We start from the raw sequence: 18,125 nt of genomic DNA on the forward strand, positions 1-18,125 counted from the left end.
ACACACACACACACACACACACACACACACACACACACACACACACACCTAACAGTGGAGCAAGGGAGTCTTCTGTCAGTAAGATGGTGTGTTGTGTCATACCAGCAGCATAAACAATATTGGGAGGTTTGAGGAAGCCTTTATAGAATTAGTAACATTTGATCTGGACCTTGAAGGATGAGCAGGACTTTTTCAAGTGAAGGGAGAAAAAGGTAATTCCATGCAGAAGGTGCAGCATAAGCAAAGGCCAGGAAGCCTAACCATGTCTGATCCACAAGGACCTACCTGTTATCTGGCATAACTGAAGTGTTGGGACATGGTGGAGAATAGAAAAAGAATGTTGGTAGGTTTTAAGAGCCTTGAATGCCATACCAAGAAATAACTTATGTGTAGGCAGTGGAGAGCTATCAAAGGTTTTTGAGTAGAGAAATGATATTTGACTTTTAGAAAGTTAACTGGCACACATTGTGGAAGATGGGTTGGAAGTCAAGGGAGGGTGGTAGCAGTTAGGGAACAGACAATATGGAGCTGATGATGAAGCATGGTTTACTGAGCATTTACTTTATAAAAGACCATTTTCCACTAAATGTTTTGTTAATTAAGCCTACTTCATCCATGTAAAGCACACATTACTACCCTTATTTTACAGATGAGGAAGAATGTTCAGCATTATTAAATAACCTGATTTCCTATCTATATTAAGGTCACACAGCTATTAATGGGGCAAACTCTTGTTCTTTATACTGTGCCGTGCTGGCACAAAGGAAGAAAACAGGGTGGATTTGAGAGACATAGTGTGGGTTACCAACTGAACATGGATATAAGGTATGGGAATTATCCAAATGATTCCACATTTCTGGGTTGGCACCTGGGTGAGTGATACGGCTATTAACCCAAATGGGAAGCACAGAAGAGGAGCAGAGGGAGGGAGGGGAAATGACATTTGGACACTTGGACATTTTGAGTTTGGCAGTGCCCTATGGGACATCTAGAAATGGAAATGTCTAGAAAGCAGCTAGAAATAAAGGTCTGAAGGTTAGGAACAAAAGAAAGCTAGACAGCAAGATTTGACTTCTCAGGACAGATGTGAAAGTTGGAATTATAGGGCTAGATCAGCTGGTTCAGGGAGGAGGCATAGAGTGAGGACACCTATCTACTTATAAGGCCATGTTCTAGGAGGAGAAGCAGGGAGCAGTTCTCACGTTCCTATCCTCCTCCCCTATCTCTGCCCCCAAACAGTGATTCATCAGAGAGTGGCATGCTGTCGCGCCTGGGTGATCTGCTCTTCTACACTATTGCTGAGGGACAGGAACGAATCCCTATCCACAAGTTCACTACTGTAAGTTCCTCTCTACCTGCTCAGAGCACTGAATCTTCAGGATCTCTGGGAAGTGGGGGGATGGCTAATGGGCCATGGTAGCAATAGCAATATGGTAGTAGATGTCTAGATTCATAAGGCAATCCAGTCTCTGGACCAGGGTAGGAAGATGAAACCCTCTGATTCAGCCATTCTTCTTGGTTTGAGACTTTGACCCCAAGGGTTCAGGAACCAGCTTCCTTAATAAAAAAGGGCAGGAAACCTTTATCAGTCTCCATAGCTGCACAATTCTCTTTCTTAGTCTGCAAACCCATTTGTTCCACCTATTACAGTAGTTGGGATTGAGCTAGTTGTTATCCATTGGGAAAGAATATTAGGATTGCATTGCTGTCCTTGTAGTTGACCTTACCAGGCTTCTTCTTTCCCCTAAAGGCACTGAAGGCCACTGGACTGCAGACATCAGATCCCCGGCTTCGGGACTGCATGAGCCAGATGTGCCGCATGGTTCGGGAGTCCAGCAGTGGTGGCCTCTTGGACCGAGATCTCTTCCAAAAGTGAGGGCCCCAGAAACAAGGGCACCCACTCTGAAAACTGATGTGGACATAGACTATAATAGCAGGGAGGGCTCTTGGGGATTGGATAGTTTGACCCTTCGTTTTATTACTTATTACACAAGTAACATATGAACATGCATATACTCATTATATATAATAAGTTCAAACAATATAGAAATACATGTTCTCCTTTCCCTCTCTCCCCAATCCCAGTCCCCTTTCCCAGAAGTAAACATTGTTAACAGATTAGTGGGTATCTTCTAGATAACGTCCTATGCATTTACATACATACAGGAATATATATAAATATACTTATATGACTTAGGATTCTTAAAATATAAAGGTGGCCCACTATACATATTATATGGGTATTTTTTTCTTATATCCCAAGACACTGTCTTGGGGTATCTTTCCACATCATTACAACAACCCCTCATTTTAGGGGCAAAAGAAACTTAAGACCCAGAAAGATAAAGTGACATGCCAAAGGTTATAGAGCTGTTGGTCCCAAACCTCATGACCACTCACACCTTCTTTATCCCCAACTTCCATGGCTCCAGAGTGAGTCACAGCTGCATCTCTCCAGCCCCCTAACCCAATCGTGTCTGGGATCCAGGTGTGTGAGCAGCAACATTGTGCTCCTGACCCAGGCATTCCGAAAGAAGTTTGTCATTCCTGATTTTGAGGAGTTCACGAGCCATGTGGATCGCATCTTTGAGGATGCCAAAGAGCTCACTGGAGGCAAAGTGAGGGCCAGGGGACTAAGGGAGGGGCAAGGGCTCTGGGCCAGATATACCTTGCTTCTTGGAAATTTCTTGGGGCTGGGAATCCATGAATGAGATATAAGCAGAACCTCTAAAAATGGGGACAAATGCTTTATGTATTTCTATACATGTGATTTCTAGAGCAGGTGAAGGAATCTGAAGTTTCTTAGGGGACAAGTGGCATAAAGGATTCAATCGAACTTTGAAAGAGACCTATAGGGTAATTGAGCCTGAGAACCAAAACCCAGAATTTTCCTCTTTTTACTTTCCGTAGGCTTTACTGCCATCTCTATAGGAATAGAGCTACAGAAAGCTAAGGCCTTCTTGGACTTAAGGCTTGGGTGTCCCTGAGAACAACAGGCAGGAGGGAACCCTATTGCCCTTCAGAAGACAGAATTTTCACCTTTATCCTGACTCTGATTATCTCTGTTCCCCCTCTACATCCATATCTCCATTCTGTCTGTTTTGTCTCCCCACTCATGCCCAGGTGGCGGCCTACATCCCTCAGCTGGCCAAATCCAATCCAGACCTGTGGGGTGTCTCCCTGTGCACTGTGGATGGTCAGCGGTAAGATGCTGGGTGAGAGGAAGGGGAGGCAGAGCACGGGTGCAGAACATAGGCTGATCCCTTTCATGGCACCTATCTGCCCCCAGGCACTCCGTGGGCCACACAAAGATCCCCTTCTGCCTGCAGTCTTGTGTGAAGCCCCTCACCTATGCCATCTCCATAAGCACCCTAGGCACTGACTACGTGCACAAGTTTGTGGGCAAGGAGCCCAGTGGCCTACGTTACAACAAGCTCTCTCTCAATGAGGAAGGTGAGCACTACCAGGGCTCAGGGCAGACTCATAGATGTCCCTCTTCTTATTCCCACCTATCCCTCCAGCCTTGTTTGTTTATTTCTCTGACTTTGCTGATTAGCTCTGTCATTTCATCCTCCCCAGCAAAGAAATTTTTCTTGTCTAGCCTGCAGACAAGTGTGGGCCAGCTGTAAAGGAGGCTTTGCTCAGCAGCTAATAAAACTCTGGGTGGTTTGTATTTCTCCAGGAATCCCCCATAACCCCATGGTCAATGCTGGTGCCATTGTTGTGAGCTCCCTGATCAAGGTCAGTGCCATCCTAGCCATCTGGAAGGTACTGTTCTCTAAACTCCCTTGTTCCTATATCCCACATATCTGCCCAGTTCTCCAGGAGACTGCTGGGCCTTGGTTCCTATGAGGGTCCCCAGGAAGTAGTGAGGGCACAGCAAGGACCCACATATGTCGAAGATGTTAGTAAAAGGAGCTGTACCTCTGCCCCCAACCCTGAGTCTGGAGCCCAGAGCTTCCTGGCCCTTAGAGAAGTGAGCAGGTCTTCAGGTCTTGACCCCTGCCTAGGACCAAGGGCCAAATGCCAGACACAGGGGGAGGACAGCACCGTTGGGTACTGATTGGCCACTTCTGGGTGAGGGACACAGAAAGAAGGGTGAATGGCCAGGCCAGGGCAGCTATTCACGTCACCTGAAACTGTGAGTTGGCCTTGAGCAAGGGTATCAGGCTGGTCTGTCAGCTGTAGGTCTCCCAGGGCTTGAGCAAGAACCTGAGAACAGTGTGGGCCGCAACACTCCAGAGCCAATCACAGCCCCTCCTGGGGAAGGTGGTGTTAGGTACCCTCCCCCCTGGGACTCAGGTGTCAGAGTCCCTATGGTGTTGACACTATAGTTGACATGTACAGGAAGCAATGGAGTGTGGTGGGGGTGGAATGGGAGACCAGACCAGGCTCAGGCTCTCCCCTTGCCCTGGGATAGCTCTGTCTACAGCCCTGTAACTGGCACCTGCCTCATTCCATTCCCATCTAAGTGGGCCTATTGGACCTGACACTCGGCTAAAATCTTCAGCTTTATTTTAGTTATCAATATAATTGATGTAATTGAGTATTAAATGCAACACACCTCCTGATCCCATTCCTGTCACTCCAGTTGGAGATAGCTATGGGAGTCAGGGATAGGGATAGGGATAGAGTATGGTTCTAGCTTGGGCCTAAGGGATGAGGATGGGGATCAGGAATAGGAATGGGGCTTGGGGACAGGACTGGAATCAGGAGAAGGAAAGTGAGAGTCAGATGAGGGCTGGGATTGAGAATGGAAATGGAAGTGAGGCTCAGGGATGAGTAAAACTCACAGATGGGGTGAGGTTATTTGTACTCATTACTTGATACTAAAATCTAAATGGTTTGGTTTTTAAGATCATTGGATATGATATGCAGGTATACAAAAAGACTCAGTTGTAAAAAAAAAAAAAAAGTCACTAGCAAAACCAGTCTAAGACATTAACTCCACTAGGTCCTCCTGGCACTCCTGTCATCCTCCTAGGTTTGGAATGCTGATCTCTCTCTCTCTCTCTTTCTTTGCAGATGGACTGTAACAAAGCAGAGAAGTTTGATTTTGTAAGTTCCCTTGCTACTCAGCTCCTGGCTGCTTTTCTCGATGGCATGTTATCCTTTCCAGGTGTCCCAGTGCGTGGCTGTAACCCCACTTTGATAATGCACCAGCCCATACTAGAAGCTTTATTTCCAGAGGTGTGGGGATCTGTGGCCTCAGAGGGAAAAAGCCTCTTGAGTCCCTGCTATGATAAGGACTGAGGAGTTCAAAAAAGTTAGGCAGGCTAGTATGTGTTTAGTAGAGGTTCTCTCTCATGTGGTGCCTTCCATGCTCCTTTTTCTCTTTTAGGTATTACAGTATCTGAACAAAATGGCTGGGAACGAATACATGGGTTTCAGCAATGCTACGTAAGGCTCTATTCATAGGATTGGATGAATACATTGTGGGGTGTGTTTGTGTGTGCATGTGTGTGATAGAGAAGGTGGGGGTGGTGATAAATCTTAAGAGTAAGAAATCCAGGGGAATTTTGGCCACATAGCTTCCTCAGAGTCCCTTCATTGACGTGTTTACTTTGTAAAAAAACTTGTTCCATTTCTTAAGTTTTTATTTATTTTGAGAGGGTGCGTGTGTGCGCAAGCGTGAACAGGAGAGGGGCAGAGAAGAGAGAGAGAATCCAGGCAGGCTCTGCACTGTCAGCACAGAGCCAGACATGGAGCTTGAATCCATGAATCATGAGATCATGACCTCAGCCAAAATCAAGAGTCTAACACTTAACCAACTGAGCCACCCAGGCATCCCTCCATTTCTACTTAGTACTTAAGAGAGGCAGTATGAGGGCTTATTCTTAAACCCTTTCTTGACAAGTCCCTCAAGGCCAAAATGCTCATCAGTTTTCCCAAACTAGATGACCCATTTTGGGTTTGGTTTGTTTTTTTATGCTTTACAATAAAGTTTTGCCCAGTGTTTCCTCAGGGTCAGAAGTTTCCTCCAGTATTACTGTGAGAATTTATACAGGGGCTGATTTAGTTTGACATATGTGATCTAGTTCTATCTCTCTCAAGGAAGGTATTTTTCCCCTCTCCTTACACCCACCCTCAAACATCAAGTACTAAATTCAGTGTTTGCTTCAGATTCCAGTCAGAGAAGGAAACAGGGGATCGGAATTATGCCATTGGCTACTATCTAAAGGAAAAGAAGGTAATTGGGAGAGGCCGGCATATCAAGTCCCCGGGAATTCTGCAGCTGGTGGAAGGGCAACTGGGGCTGGGGACTTTGCTTGAGATCCTGGCAATGTGACAGGATCTGCTGATGGCCTGAAAAGAAATGCTCTCCCTTCTTCTTTCTTACAGTGCTTTCCTAAGGGGGTGGACATGATGGCTGCCCTTGATCTCTATTTCCAGGTGAGGAAACACTTCTGTTTAGCTCCGGGCCAAAGGAACAGGACAGACTGCCATCCTTGCTCTCACCCACAAGAGGGATGCTCCTTTTCAGTGGTTCTGGTGTCCTTCAGAAACACCAGGGGAACTTTTTGAAAGATCAGGATGCCAAGAACATTGCTCTAGACCCAAGAGCACAGTGTTCACATCCACACTGCACCCTCACCTCTGCCTTGTCTCCATAGCTGTGCTCCGTGGAGGTGACCTGTGAGTCAGGCAGTGTCATGGCAGCCACCCTGGCCAATGGCGGGATCTGCCCCATCACAGGAGAGAGCGTGCTGAGCGCTGAAGCAGTGCGCAACACCCTCAGCCTCATGCACTCCTGCGGCATGTACGACTTCTCAGGCCAGTTTGCCTTCCATGTGAGTGCTGCTGGCCCTGCCATCCATTTGCCACCAGTCCAGAGCCGAGACATGAGGACATGGGGTCTCTCAAAGTTGAGGATGGAAGCTTGTTCCTGCCTGTCATTCAGTAGCTTCCAGCCAGGCAGTTGGGCTGAGAATCCTTAGGGGAGTTTGTCAAACACACCAAATCCCTCAAACACATCAATACATGATGCTGCAGCTTCTAAGCCACTCTTCTGCTGCTCTTCACGTGCCTGGCACTTCTCTAGGTCTCAGTTTAGAGGCCACTTCCTCAGAGAGGCTTTTCTGACCATCCTGTCTCCAGTAGGCCCCCCTCCCACTTCATTCTCTATCCCTGCACCCTACTTCATTTCTCCTGTGTTTTCCCACAAGCTGTGGTTATTTTTCTCTGTTGATGACGTATCTCCTACCACCAGAATGAAGTTAAATGATACTGTCCTAGTTCTAGGGCAGCATCAGGCACAGCATAGACACTCAACAAATATTTCCTTACTGAAGCCATTAATTTAAGGGAGAGAGGGCAGGAGATTAGTAAGAAAAGAAGCCAATTAACAAGCCAAAAGGTTGAGATGGATATGGCTTTGCCTATGCAGTCATTTGGGATAGACTAATTTATTAATCTGGACTTGGGGGCACCTCTAGCTTATCCTCAGTTTCAACTTTGTCCCCAAGGTGGGCCTGCCAGCCAAGTCAGCTGTGTCAGGAGCCATCCTCCTAGTAGTACCTAATGTCATGGGAATGATGTGTCTGTCACCTCCACTGGACAAGCTAGGGAACAGCCACAGGGGCATCAGCTTCTGCCAGGTGAGTTACTTTGCATGTAGGACTTAATGTTTTTGAATGAGTAAATGAAACAATTTTGAGCTTCTATGAAGTGCAGGGAGTAAGTAAACAATCTCTTTGGCTTATGATTCTAGAAGTTGGTGTCTCTCTTCAATTTCCACAACTACGACAACCTGAGGCACTGTGCTCGGAAGTTAGACCCACGGCGTGAAGGGGGAGAAGTTCGGGTAAGGAAAACCCAAGGTGGCTTATAAGAATATTTCAGAATATAACATTCCATAATGCTTTAGCAATACCCTTGGCTAAGCATCTTTGTAGAAGGGTCACAGGGTAGAGCTGGGCATGGGTGAGCTCAAAGTCACAGTTAATCTAAGGTGGGTATAATTTGTTTTCCAGAACAAGACTGTGGTGAACCTATTATTTGCTGCCTATAGTGGAGATGTCTCAGCTCTTCGAAGGTACTAAATAAACACACTAAAATACTCCTGGTCAGAGATCTCATTAGGAGTCAACACAGCAAAATGGTTAAGTGCTTCAGCTTTAGAGCCAGATAAAATAGCACAGATTGCATTTAAATGAGATTATTTTAGGGGCCCTTGGGTGGCTTAGTCAGTTAAGTATCCGACTTCCATTCAGGTCATGATCTTGCAGTTTGTGAATTCAAGCCCTGCATCAGGCCCTGTGCTGACAGCTTGGAGCCTGGAGCCTGCTTCAGATTCTGTCTCCCTCTCTCTGCCCCTCCCCCGTTTATGCTCTGTCTCTCTCAAAAATAAAAACACTAAAGAAAAAAAATTTTTAAGGAGATTATTTTAAGTACAGTGACTGCCATGTGATAAGAATTTAATTAATAGTAGTCACTGTTAGGATTAACCTGGGTGTTAAGAGCAGAATCCTTGGAAGTAATTAAGGACCTTGCCTCAAGTAGATCACCAACATCAGCAAACATGTAGGTAGTGATGTTTCTGGAAGCATCACACCCGTCTGATTCAGGAGTAACAGTCTCATCTGGGTATAGAACATGATTACTCAGAGTCTACAGATCTTACCATAAGCTCTGTTTTACTTTTTCTGGAATCCATCTAGTCTGACCCCACTTCAGAAAAGACACTAGTGATTCTAGGCTGATCTGGATAACTCTAGCTATTTTCCACCACCCTCAGGTTTGCCTTGTCAGCCATGGACATGGAACAGAAAGATTATGACTCCCGCACAGCCCTGCATGTTGCTGCAGCTGAAGGTATCTAAAGGTTAAATAAAAGGGGAAGACCCTTTCTTTTTTTATATTTTATTTATTTATTTTTTTAAAGTAAACTACTCCCAACATGGGGCTCAAACTCACAACCTTGAGATCAAGAGTTGCATACTCTACTGACTGAGCCAGCTAGGCACCCCCTAAGAGCCTTTCTTTTCTAACAAGAGTAATCCCTATCGCATATGCCCTTAAGGTTACAAGGGAAGGAACTGGTTTTGTCCAGATGCCCTGCAGTTTGCAGGCCAACTATTATTGGGTGCTTCAGGGAGCAAAATGGGAAGAGGCCTTTCCCATTTTGGTTCAGACTCCAGCTGCCAAAAGTCTATACTAATGTTAACACCAAAAGGTTCAGGATCTGTGCCATCTCATTTTCCTTCTGCCCATATTCCTAGGACACATCGAAGTTGTTAAATTCCTGATTGAGGCTTGCAAAGTGAATCCTTTTGTTAAGGACAGGTGAGTAGGATTAAGGTAAAAGGAGGGCTGAGCAGCAGCTTTTCTCCCACTGCCCTCCAGCCACCACAGTCACTATTTAACCATAGCATTCTCAATGTCTTCTTTGCCTGATCATGGGCTTTGTTCCTTTCAGGTGGGGCAACATTCCCCTGGATGATGCTGTGCAGTTCAACCACCTGGAGGTGGTGAAACTGCTTCAGGATTACCAGGACTCCTATACACCATCTGAGACTCAGGCCGAAGCAGCGGCCGAGGCCCTGTCCAAGGAGAACTTAGAGAGCATGGTGTGAGCATGGGGTGCACATACAGTACCTGCTCAAGAAATAGCATGACTGGCCACACACTTAACCCATAACCACCAAACATGCTATGGAGAGCCGCACTGCTTCAGTGGGGACCAAGACTTAGGCTACTGCTTTCTGTGAGAGTGAAAATACCCCATTCCCTTGGCAGACAGAGTATAGAGAAGTGCCTTGGTGGACCCATGCAGTAGAGCAATCCATGGAGACTCTGACTTTCTTCGAGGTACAGCCTAATGGTTTAGCCCACTCAAAATCATCCCAGGTCTTCACCCAGGTCCCCTCTCCCTTTTTTAAAAAGCATCATGAGAGAGACAGAGATGCTCTGGTAAAGGGGCCCTAGCCACCATGTAGAGGTATGTATCCACAAAGGAAGTGGGACAGCTATGCACCAGACTTTAATAGTCTGGAGAGGTCTGCCCTCCTTAGCCAGGAAGTACTGCTGCTACTGCTAATTTTTTAGACAGAGAAAGTATTTTGTGCTCAAATAAACTTTAATTACACAAATTATAATTGTTAAGCCCAGTCCTTCTCTCTCCCCCACAGGGGCATCCAGCTGCGTCACCATCATAAAGGTAGAATAAGAGGGAACCACAAGGTCAGACAGAGCCCAAACAATACATATTTCACATACATACTCATCCCACCACGTTTTCGTCAACCCTAAATACTACTCTAAGTTAACTGTATCCTAGAGTTGCTAGGATACAGCAACTGCTGGAGGGGTTGGGGGGGAGAGTGGGTGGTAATAGTGAGGGCATGGGTCTGAGCAGGCTCAAAAAGGGATTGTGCAAGACCTCAGGCCTCCCACCTCCCTCTGGAAGTTCCAACTGTGGCACAAGTATCTGGTCTCCTTTGATCATGGTTGTAACTGGCCCAATGATTATAATGGATTGACCAGATGTCAGGGATGTGCAGATTAAGGCAGATGGACTCTGGGTGGTGATAGCTGCAGCAGTGTGGGGCTGAGAGTCTGGCACTGAGGTACTAGGAAAGAAGGGCTCTGTTTCATTCAGAGACAGTAAAGAACTTCCTGGGGAGCCAGAGTCGACTCTGTATGTGCTACAGGGAAAGGGCCAAGTCATTGTACCACTCCTCCAGCCAGAGGTAGAAAGGATTTACTCTGGAGAGATTCTGTAGAGCCCCAAGGTGGGGGGAGGGGGGAATCACATGGGGGCAAAGGGAGGCAGAGGTATCACAGTGATGAATCAATTCAAAGTTGAAAGCTAAGACCCCGGGACTGAATGCAATCTGAGGTCTGGGCACAGGGAGGCAGAGGGACCGAAGGAAGCCAGTCACATTAAGTACATGCAGGGTAGCCTAGGAAACTGGCAGCAGATTGGGGGAGGAGAGATGGTGGCTGTGTGCCTAGTTTTCACAGGGTAGGGGAAAGGAAAAAGACTAAGATATTGCACAGAGGGCCTAACACTGAATTGCGGGAGTTGGAGGTTGCTTAGCGGCAAAATTAAAAGGCTTCAGACAGTTTCACCAGGAGGCTACCCAAGGAAGAGCATGATTGGGCACTCCAATGAAACACATACTAGAGGCCTTTAGGCACTTCAAGCCCTGAGTGGGTCAGCAGCTCTCCATCCCATAGGGCAAAGGCAGGTACCACTGGACCTCGGAAATCTGTCTGTAGCGTGTGGACCACAGCGACCCTGCTCACATCCACCAGGCTCAGCTTTTGGGCCTCATACTCCAGCAACAGCCCCACCTTCTCTGGCTGCCCCATGCCCTCAATAGGGGCTTTTTCGTTGGCCAACATGGTGTGCCACTTGCGCTGGGCATACGTGAACACCCAGGAACGATCGTCAACACCGATGCAGCTATCCCGGGACATATCCACATCTGCCACTCCTATTCGGAATTGGTGGGAGCGCTTCACTGTCACTTCCCAGTAGTGCCTGCCACTGGTGACTGCTGTGTCTGCCAGCACTACGGCCCATTCCCGGAAGCGCTCCACATTCAGGGCCAACTGGGTGGGCTCCAATCCTACTATGCCATACTTGACACCTGTGTCACCTTTGAAGAGCGCCAGGCTGCTGTGGGCGGTTTTTTCTTCCAGTTTGAAACTGATGCCTGTGAGCAAAGCAAAGAGATTAGATGATGACGAGGGCTAAACCCCTAGATCTAGTGATATATACGTATTACGATCTGAAATAGTCATGCGCTCACGAGGAAACAGAAAATGTCACGCGGGCAAGAGTGAGGCGCTTCAATATGGGCTTTCAGACTGGAAAAGCCTCGGGATAAAAAAAAAAAAAAAAAAAAAAAGCCAGATTGTGTCCCAGGTTTGGACTCTCAAGACCAAAGCAGATCAGGGAGAGACCCAAGGGGACTCTCGGGAATAACGGAAACCATTTTGGAGATAAAAGAGAGTAAAAGAGATAATCCTACCTCTGCGGGCTTCCGCGACGGCTACCCCCAATCGTTTAGCTCCCCAGCGGCACAAGAACAGCGAACGTGCAAAAGGCAGCGCCATCTTGCGCCAGGGATGAATAGGGCACGCCCTCTGGCCTGGGACCGGGCCATCTGCCAGCCTGCTACTTTCCGACGTGGTGCGCGAAAGGCGGCCGCGCAGTGTGATGACGTAAGGGAGCCTGCGTCCAGCAGGGGAGCCGCCATCTTAGTGAGATGTGTTCTTGGTCCGCATGCGCTTGGTGCGGTTTATTTCGGTTTTTTCCCGGCAGTGCTGCTCCCGTTTTTACCTAGTGGGACCTTTAGAAAGACGGTGTAGCAAGACGTCAAAAAGTATAGATTTTAGAATTAAACAGTAATCGGATTCAAACCTAGCTCCTCTGTGTGACCTTGGGCAAATCACTTAATCTGATCCTTAAGTGTTCTCATTTGTAAAAAATAACCCTTTAGACCTTGACAAAAATTAAACGAGAGCATAACCTAGAATATAACTTGACAAATACCCACTAGGTTAAGTAGCAGGCTGTTTTATAATAATGTGTAAATACTGTAAACGTTGGTTTTTATATGTTCAGTTACTGGAGAAGGACTTAAAATCCCTACCCCATATTTCTTTCCTGATTTGTATATCCCATTTGTACATCCCAACAACCTATTAGAGATTTCTACCTGGATGTAGCCCACTCCCATCCCTCCCGTGACCTCAAACTTAACGTGTCTAAAACTTACTTAGTCTTCTTACACACCATTCCTCCTCCGCGTAGGTTCCCTGACCCTGTGAACTGCAACCCATAACCAACCAGTTGCCCAAGCCAGAAACCTGGAAGCCCTTGGATTTGTCTCCCTCGCATATATCTGATGGTCGTTCAATCCCCAACACATTTCTCCCCTGGACTACTTAACTGCATTGGCCGCCTAACGACTCCCACTCTCTCTAGAGCTGCCGAGAAGGGAACATTTAAAGGGGCAGCTACTTGTCTCACCCATTAGATTCTTAAGAATGGGAATTAAGAATGGTTTCTTAAGAATTCTTAGGAATGGCGATTAAGCCCTTTGTTCTCTGTGACCTAAGGCCTCGGTTTTACCCTAAACACAGGGTAAGTACTGTTGTTTTTGAATTAGTAAATCAACGAGGATAAAGGGAGAAAGTGTTGCGATCACATTCTTGGAGTGCAATGACTGGTTCATTCTCTCCACCAGGGGTCAGCCTGGTCCAGCCTTCACACATCCTGCCTAATGTGTCTGAGAAGAGTGGTTTATGTTCCTCCTAAGCCTAGGAGCGAAGGCATGGAGGAGGGCATTCCCTCTCCTTCTGAAAAGTCCTGCTCTCTCAGTACTTTGTATTTTGGGGCGTAATGAGAAGAAAGTTCCTGAGTTCTGTTTCTGTAGCTTTTCTCCTTTGTTTCCATCCTAGGTGTGAGAGCTGAAGCAATCATTGCAGATTTCTCACACTGTCACTTAGATACACCTCTGTTACTTTATTCCCTGCTGAGGAAATAGCTTCTTGCCTGTCATGTGTTGTATTATTTTACTTTCACAGACTGACCATCTATCTGATAAAAACTCACCTTCGTCATTGAGATGATTTACCTACCTCGTTGCTAATGTACAAGTAATTAATTCTTAACGTTTCCATGCATAATAATTAAGAAATGATAGGGTTTCACCTGACATATGAAAGGGGAAAAGACATTCAAGGTGTAGGAAACAGCTTCTGCTAAAGCACTGGGTAATGAAACAGAATGAAGTATTTGAGAAGCCACAAGAAGCACAAAATTGCCAGGGCCTCATGCTGCAGAGATACGGAGAACAGTTGGAAAAGTTGAGGGTAAATTATGAGGAGTCCTGTATTTATAGTAATGTATTTTAATTTGATGTTTATTTATTTATTTTGAGAGAAAGGGAGAGAAAGAATCCCAACTGCAATTCCAACTGCACTGGCAGTGCAGAGCCTGACTCAGGGCTTGATCCCAGGAACTGTAAGATCATGACCTGAGCCAGAATTAAGAGTCAGGCGCTTAACCTCAAATACTTAACTGACTGAGCTACCCAGGCACCCCATAGTAATGTCTTTCAGATGTTCAGGAGCTGTTGAAGGGACCCAGGGAAATGACAAATTACAGGTGTTTTTATAAAGATAAAGCTGACAGCAACATAGAGAATGAATTGGAGAGGGAATGAGACCAGAAACAGGGTCAAACAGGATATAGAGTTCTCAAGTGGGACATGGTGTGGGTTAAGTCATCTAAAAGACAGAATTGGTAGAGTTCTGGTGGTGACTGGTTAGGTGAAAATGGGAGGATAGGGGAAGGAATCAAAGCTGATTCATAGGTTTCTGATTTAATGATTGGATACAGAAGAAAAGCATGTTTGAATGGGGGGAAGATAATCCATTCTGTTTCAGACAGGCTGTATTTGAGGTGTCCATAGGACACCCAGGTGAAAATTTTCTGTAAATATATAGATATAAATTTTGAGGGAGAGGGGTGCCTGGGTAGCACAGTTAAGCATCCAGCTCTTGATTTCGGCTAGGTCATGATCTCGCAGTTCATGAGTTCAAGCCCTGCATCAGGCTCTGCATGGATGATGCGGAGCCTGCTTGGGATTCTGTTCTCTCCTTCTCTCTGCCCCTCCCCAGCTTGTGGGCATACTCTATCTCTCTCTCTCTCTCTCTCTCTCTCTCTCTCTCTCTCTCTCAAAATAAATAAACTTTGAAAAAAATTTTTTTAATTAAAAAAATAATTTTTGAGGGAGAGCAGTCATAGGTGAAGTCATCCAAGGATAGGATGTCAATAGAATAAGTAGGGAATAAACTGTGCAGTCCTAGGGAAAACCAGTACGTGAGATAACACACATACTATTAAGTACTTAGAACAGAACCTAACCATAGTGAGCACTGGTCTCCCTGGCTTAGAGTTGTATCTGACTCCCTATGAAAAGAAGGGGAGAAGGAGCCAAGTACAGGATGTTTCAGTCTATGTTCATTCTGTTTCTTGAATTAGCCCATTTCTAATATGTGGGAGCTCTCACCTGATCCAAGTGCTAATTGGAGCCCTTAACTATGGATGGGAGAGGGATGATGCACAGAGCTTGGTGATTGTTCTGGACTTTGCCAGGAGTCAGCAGTCAGCAAAGCATAACCAGAGAAAGAGAGAGAAGGGGGGCCCTCAGGAGCTAGCCAAAGGGGCTGCTAGGCTGGCTTGTGCTATGCTGGGGCCTTTGTCCTATGAAACTGTCCACACAATGGAGCTGGGTTACATGCTGATCTGGCATTCTGAATATGGGGCTGGGATAGAGATTCCACATGGTAGATGGAGAGATGGAAGTTCACCCAACCCCTCAGGACCATATCTCGATTCACCCACATTGTAATTGCCAGAGAGGATGTTCAATACTTGATAATCATAAATTATGTATATATATGATTAATTCATGAATCAGTTCATTTACATTTTAAGGCAGCTAACTTAATGTGTATATTGCCAGGGTATATCTCATTTGATCCTGATACAATCCTGTTAGGTCAGCAGGTTAGATATATATTTTTTTAAGTTTATTTATTTATTTTTGAGAGAGAGACTGAGCAAGTGGGGGAGGGGCGGAGAGAGAATCCCAAGCAGGCTCTGCACTGTCAGCATGGAGCCCAGCGTGGGGCTTAAACTCACAAACAGATCATGACCTGAGCTGAAACCCAGAGTTAGATGCTTAACTGACTGAGCCACCCAGGTGCCCAGCAGGTTAGATATTTTTATGAAACTCAGACCTAGGTTATTCTTTAGGTCATGATGATATGGACTGGCCAGGGAGCAACTTCAGAGAGGTAGTAAACTGGTCCTGGATAACCTCAGAGGTGGGTATGGTAATTACATGAAACCCCTGTGGAGAAATGAAACAAGACAAACAGCTCTGCCTGCAGATTCTCTGAGATTTATAGATGCACTCACTACCTAATATTATGGATTATACTTCGTATGGCACCTCTAGGAGACTGAGAAATGGAAGAGGGTATAGTGAACTTAGGATCCCTAGCCCCAGGAATATAAAGAGGTTGGAAGGCTGATTGTTAGTAACCCAGAGATAATTCAGTTTACTGTAGAGATATTTGAGACTCTAGGATGATCACTACTACAAGTTACAAAATAACTTTGTAATTACTCCAAGTTTGTTATTTTACAAATCCTATTTCTCCACTTTCATAGTTCTTAGTAGGAAAAAAATTCAAAAATTTTGTATGCTTATTTAAGGCCAGAAGAGAGAAGTCAGAGAATCTAGAATTAAAAATTCTGGCAACCCCTGAAAAGAGCCCCAAATACAAGGATGAGGTAGAGTGATAACACAAAAAGCGAACAAGCTAACCAGAAAAGAAGACGAAGACAAATTAGGGTCTGTCCTGGGTGATCCCAAGAGTGTTAGACTCCAGGAATCCCCTCCACTCCCAGGCAGTTTTCCTCAAAGGAACTTTCTTTTGCAGATTCCAATGGCCTGATTGCCAATTCAGCCTTGATACTTTCTTGCTGGCTTGCTCTGTTTCTGGTGAGGAATGGAAATATTCTTACCTTGCCTTCCCTGGAATTCTTATTGTCTTCCAGATCCTCAGTTTAGCTTTCCTCTTTACCTCTCTGGCTCCCGAAACCCAGGTTTAGGTTTATAAAGATGATTAGGAAGTGGAAGGATGAGTCTCTACCTTCACTGTAAGCACCTCTGGTGGACAGAAGCCATTATAAGCTCTTGCTCACTTAGTGAGTTTGGGTCAGAGGGCTAAAAAGGAAGAAAGAGCTTAGTATAGGAGAGAGAAGGGCTAAGGCTGGGGATAGTGGATGCTTAGGTGTGAGTATAAAAGTCTAAGGCTCCCTTATGGAGACCACTGACTGGGTAGGGGTAGCAGGTTGAGGGATGAGGTTCCTCTCTATTGGCTGAAGGGAGGACATGAGATGTTCTTTAATCACAAGAGTAGAGCTCTCACCTCTCTGGCTGCCTCTTCCTCCAGAAAAAGCACCTGAAACACTTGCTCCTCATCCCAACTCCACTCACTTAGACCTAGAAAAGCAGTCTCCAAACTGGAGCAGGACACCAAACAGAGACTCTGAGCCTGACTGGCAAAATTATGATCTAGGAGATAAGATTCTTGCAGAGAGGAGAAACCACCATCTTTTTCCATAGACTCCTTCCTTCTGAGAACCTTCTGAGGAAACAGAACTTTCCTCTTCTCTGTTGTTAAATTCCAGTCTAAGCCAGTGGGGGTCTGTTTTCTGACCACTCCCTTATTCTGTCTTTTAGTCCTTCCTTCCTTGCACAACAGGTGCTGGGGGAGGGGCAGTGCAGGATGAAGTGGTGGAGGCCTGGTTGGGAGAGTTTTTTGAGGGGGTGGGGGACAGAGAGATGTGGAGAAGGAGAGATATGAGAGACCAGGGGGAGAAGAGTGGAGCAGACAGCCAGCCTGATCTTGCCTTCCCTCCCCTACGTACCCCCAAGACCTATAGAGCCAACGGTTTGGGAGAGATGTGCTGGCTGAAGGCCTGGGCATCCTGGTCTTTGTAGGGGCTGTTCTTAGGGCCTCGTGCCCCAGTGCTAGGCACAGTCCCTCAACCTTGCCTGAAGAACTGGTGGTGGTGAGCATGGCGCAGATTTTTGATGTGGGCCCACACTCAAATCCTGCCCTCACTCTGGTACTGCTCTGTACCAATTGGCTTGCCCCCTCTAGGGGGGTGTCCTATGTCCTGTCCCAGAGCACAGCAGCCATGTTGACATCTGTCCTTTTCTACCTAGCACTGCCCCAGGTGGCTATAGCCCAGCTAGCCATCCAGGTAATCAGCAGCCTCCACCTTCCTGAATAGGGTGACACTGGGTAGGTAATAAGGGTGGATGGCTGATAAGACTTTAAGGAATGAACAAAAGAGGGGGCACCCGTGCTCTGCACATCCTCTCATTTAGCCATCTTCAGTATGATGCAAATAGGTCAATGAGTTAGGCTCAAGCAACTCAAGAATTTCGGTGACTTGCTGCAGATCCTTTGCTTAAAGCTTCCTTGGTGGATAGATGGTAGGGCCTAGGGGGGAGCAGATGGGGAGATGTTTGTGTTCTCTCACCCTGGTCCTAGCATCTCTGGTCTCATCTATGAGCAGG

General features: G+C 46.2%; 2 protein-coding genes across 5 annotated transcripts in view; one reads left to right on the forward strand and one right to left on the reverse strand.

The window, feature by feature from the left end:
* The window catches only part of GLS2 (glutaminase 2), a 14,811-nt gene extending 4,720 nt beyond the window's left edge, over window positions 1–10,091 (forward strand). For 3 of the 4 annotated variants that reach the window (XM_040491700.1, XM_040491703.1, XM_040491701.1), the window contains 17 exons: window positions 1,240–1,339; window positions 1,751–1,872; window positions 2,489–2,618; window positions 3,124–3,203; window positions 3,290–3,453; window positions 3,683–3,741; window positions 5,026–5,058; window positions 5,342–5,400; window positions 6,124–6,190; window positions 6,343–6,393; window positions 6,615–6,791; window positions 7,467–7,598; window positions 7,712–7,804; window positions 7,974–8,035; window positions 8,738–8,814; window positions 9,222–9,285; window positions 9,419–10,091. In XM_040491700.1, coding sequence (XP_040347634.1) covers window positions 1,240–1,339; window positions 1,751–1,872; window positions 2,489–2,618; window positions 3,124–3,203; window positions 3,290–3,453; window positions 3,683–3,741; window positions 5,026–5,058; window positions 5,342–5,400; window positions 6,124–6,190; window positions 6,343–6,393; window positions 6,615–6,791; window positions 7,467–7,598; window positions 7,712–7,804; window positions 7,974–8,035; window positions 8,738–8,814; window positions 9,222–9,285; window positions 9,419–9,575 — 1,627 coding nt within the window. In that variant the 3' untranslated portion in view covers window positions 9,576–10,091. The remainder of the gene's footprint in view (window positions 1–1,239; window positions 1,340–1,750; window positions 1,873–2,488; window positions 2,619–3,123; window positions 3,204–3,289; window positions 3,454–3,682; window positions 3,742–5,025; window positions 5,059–5,341; window positions 5,401–6,123; window positions 6,191–6,342; window positions 6,394–6,614; window positions 6,792–7,466; window positions 7,599–7,711; window positions 7,805–7,973; window positions 8,036–8,737; window positions 8,815–9,221; window positions 9,286–9,418) is intronic. The other variant, XM_040491702.1, reaches the window with a different exon arrangement.
* Window positions 10,060–12,938, reverse strand: SPRYD4 (SPRY domain containing 4). Its single transcript, XM_040491704.1, has 3 exons — window positions 12,732–12,938; window positions 11,982–12,302; window positions 10,060–11,663 (listed from the first exon to the last, which is right to left on the reverse strand). Exons 2-3 carry the CDS (start codon window positions 12,064–12,066, stop codon window positions 11,125–11,127), a joined length of 624 nt encoding a protein of 207 aa, XP_040347638.1. The 5' UTR covers window positions 12,067–12,302; window positions 12,732–12,938; the 3' UTR covers window positions 10,060–11,124.
* Between the last annotated feature and the right edge of the window lie 5,187 nt (window positions 12,939–18,125).

Source organism: Herpailurus yagouaroundi, unplaced genomic scaffold (genome assembly GCF_014898765.1).
Source record: "Herpailurus yagouaroundi ecotype Mexico unplaced genomic scaffold, PumYag 182, whole genome shotgun sequence".
Taxonomy (NCBI): domain Eukaryota; kingdom Metazoa; phylum Chordata; class Mammalia; order Carnivora; family Felidae; genus Herpailurus; species Herpailurus yagouaroundi.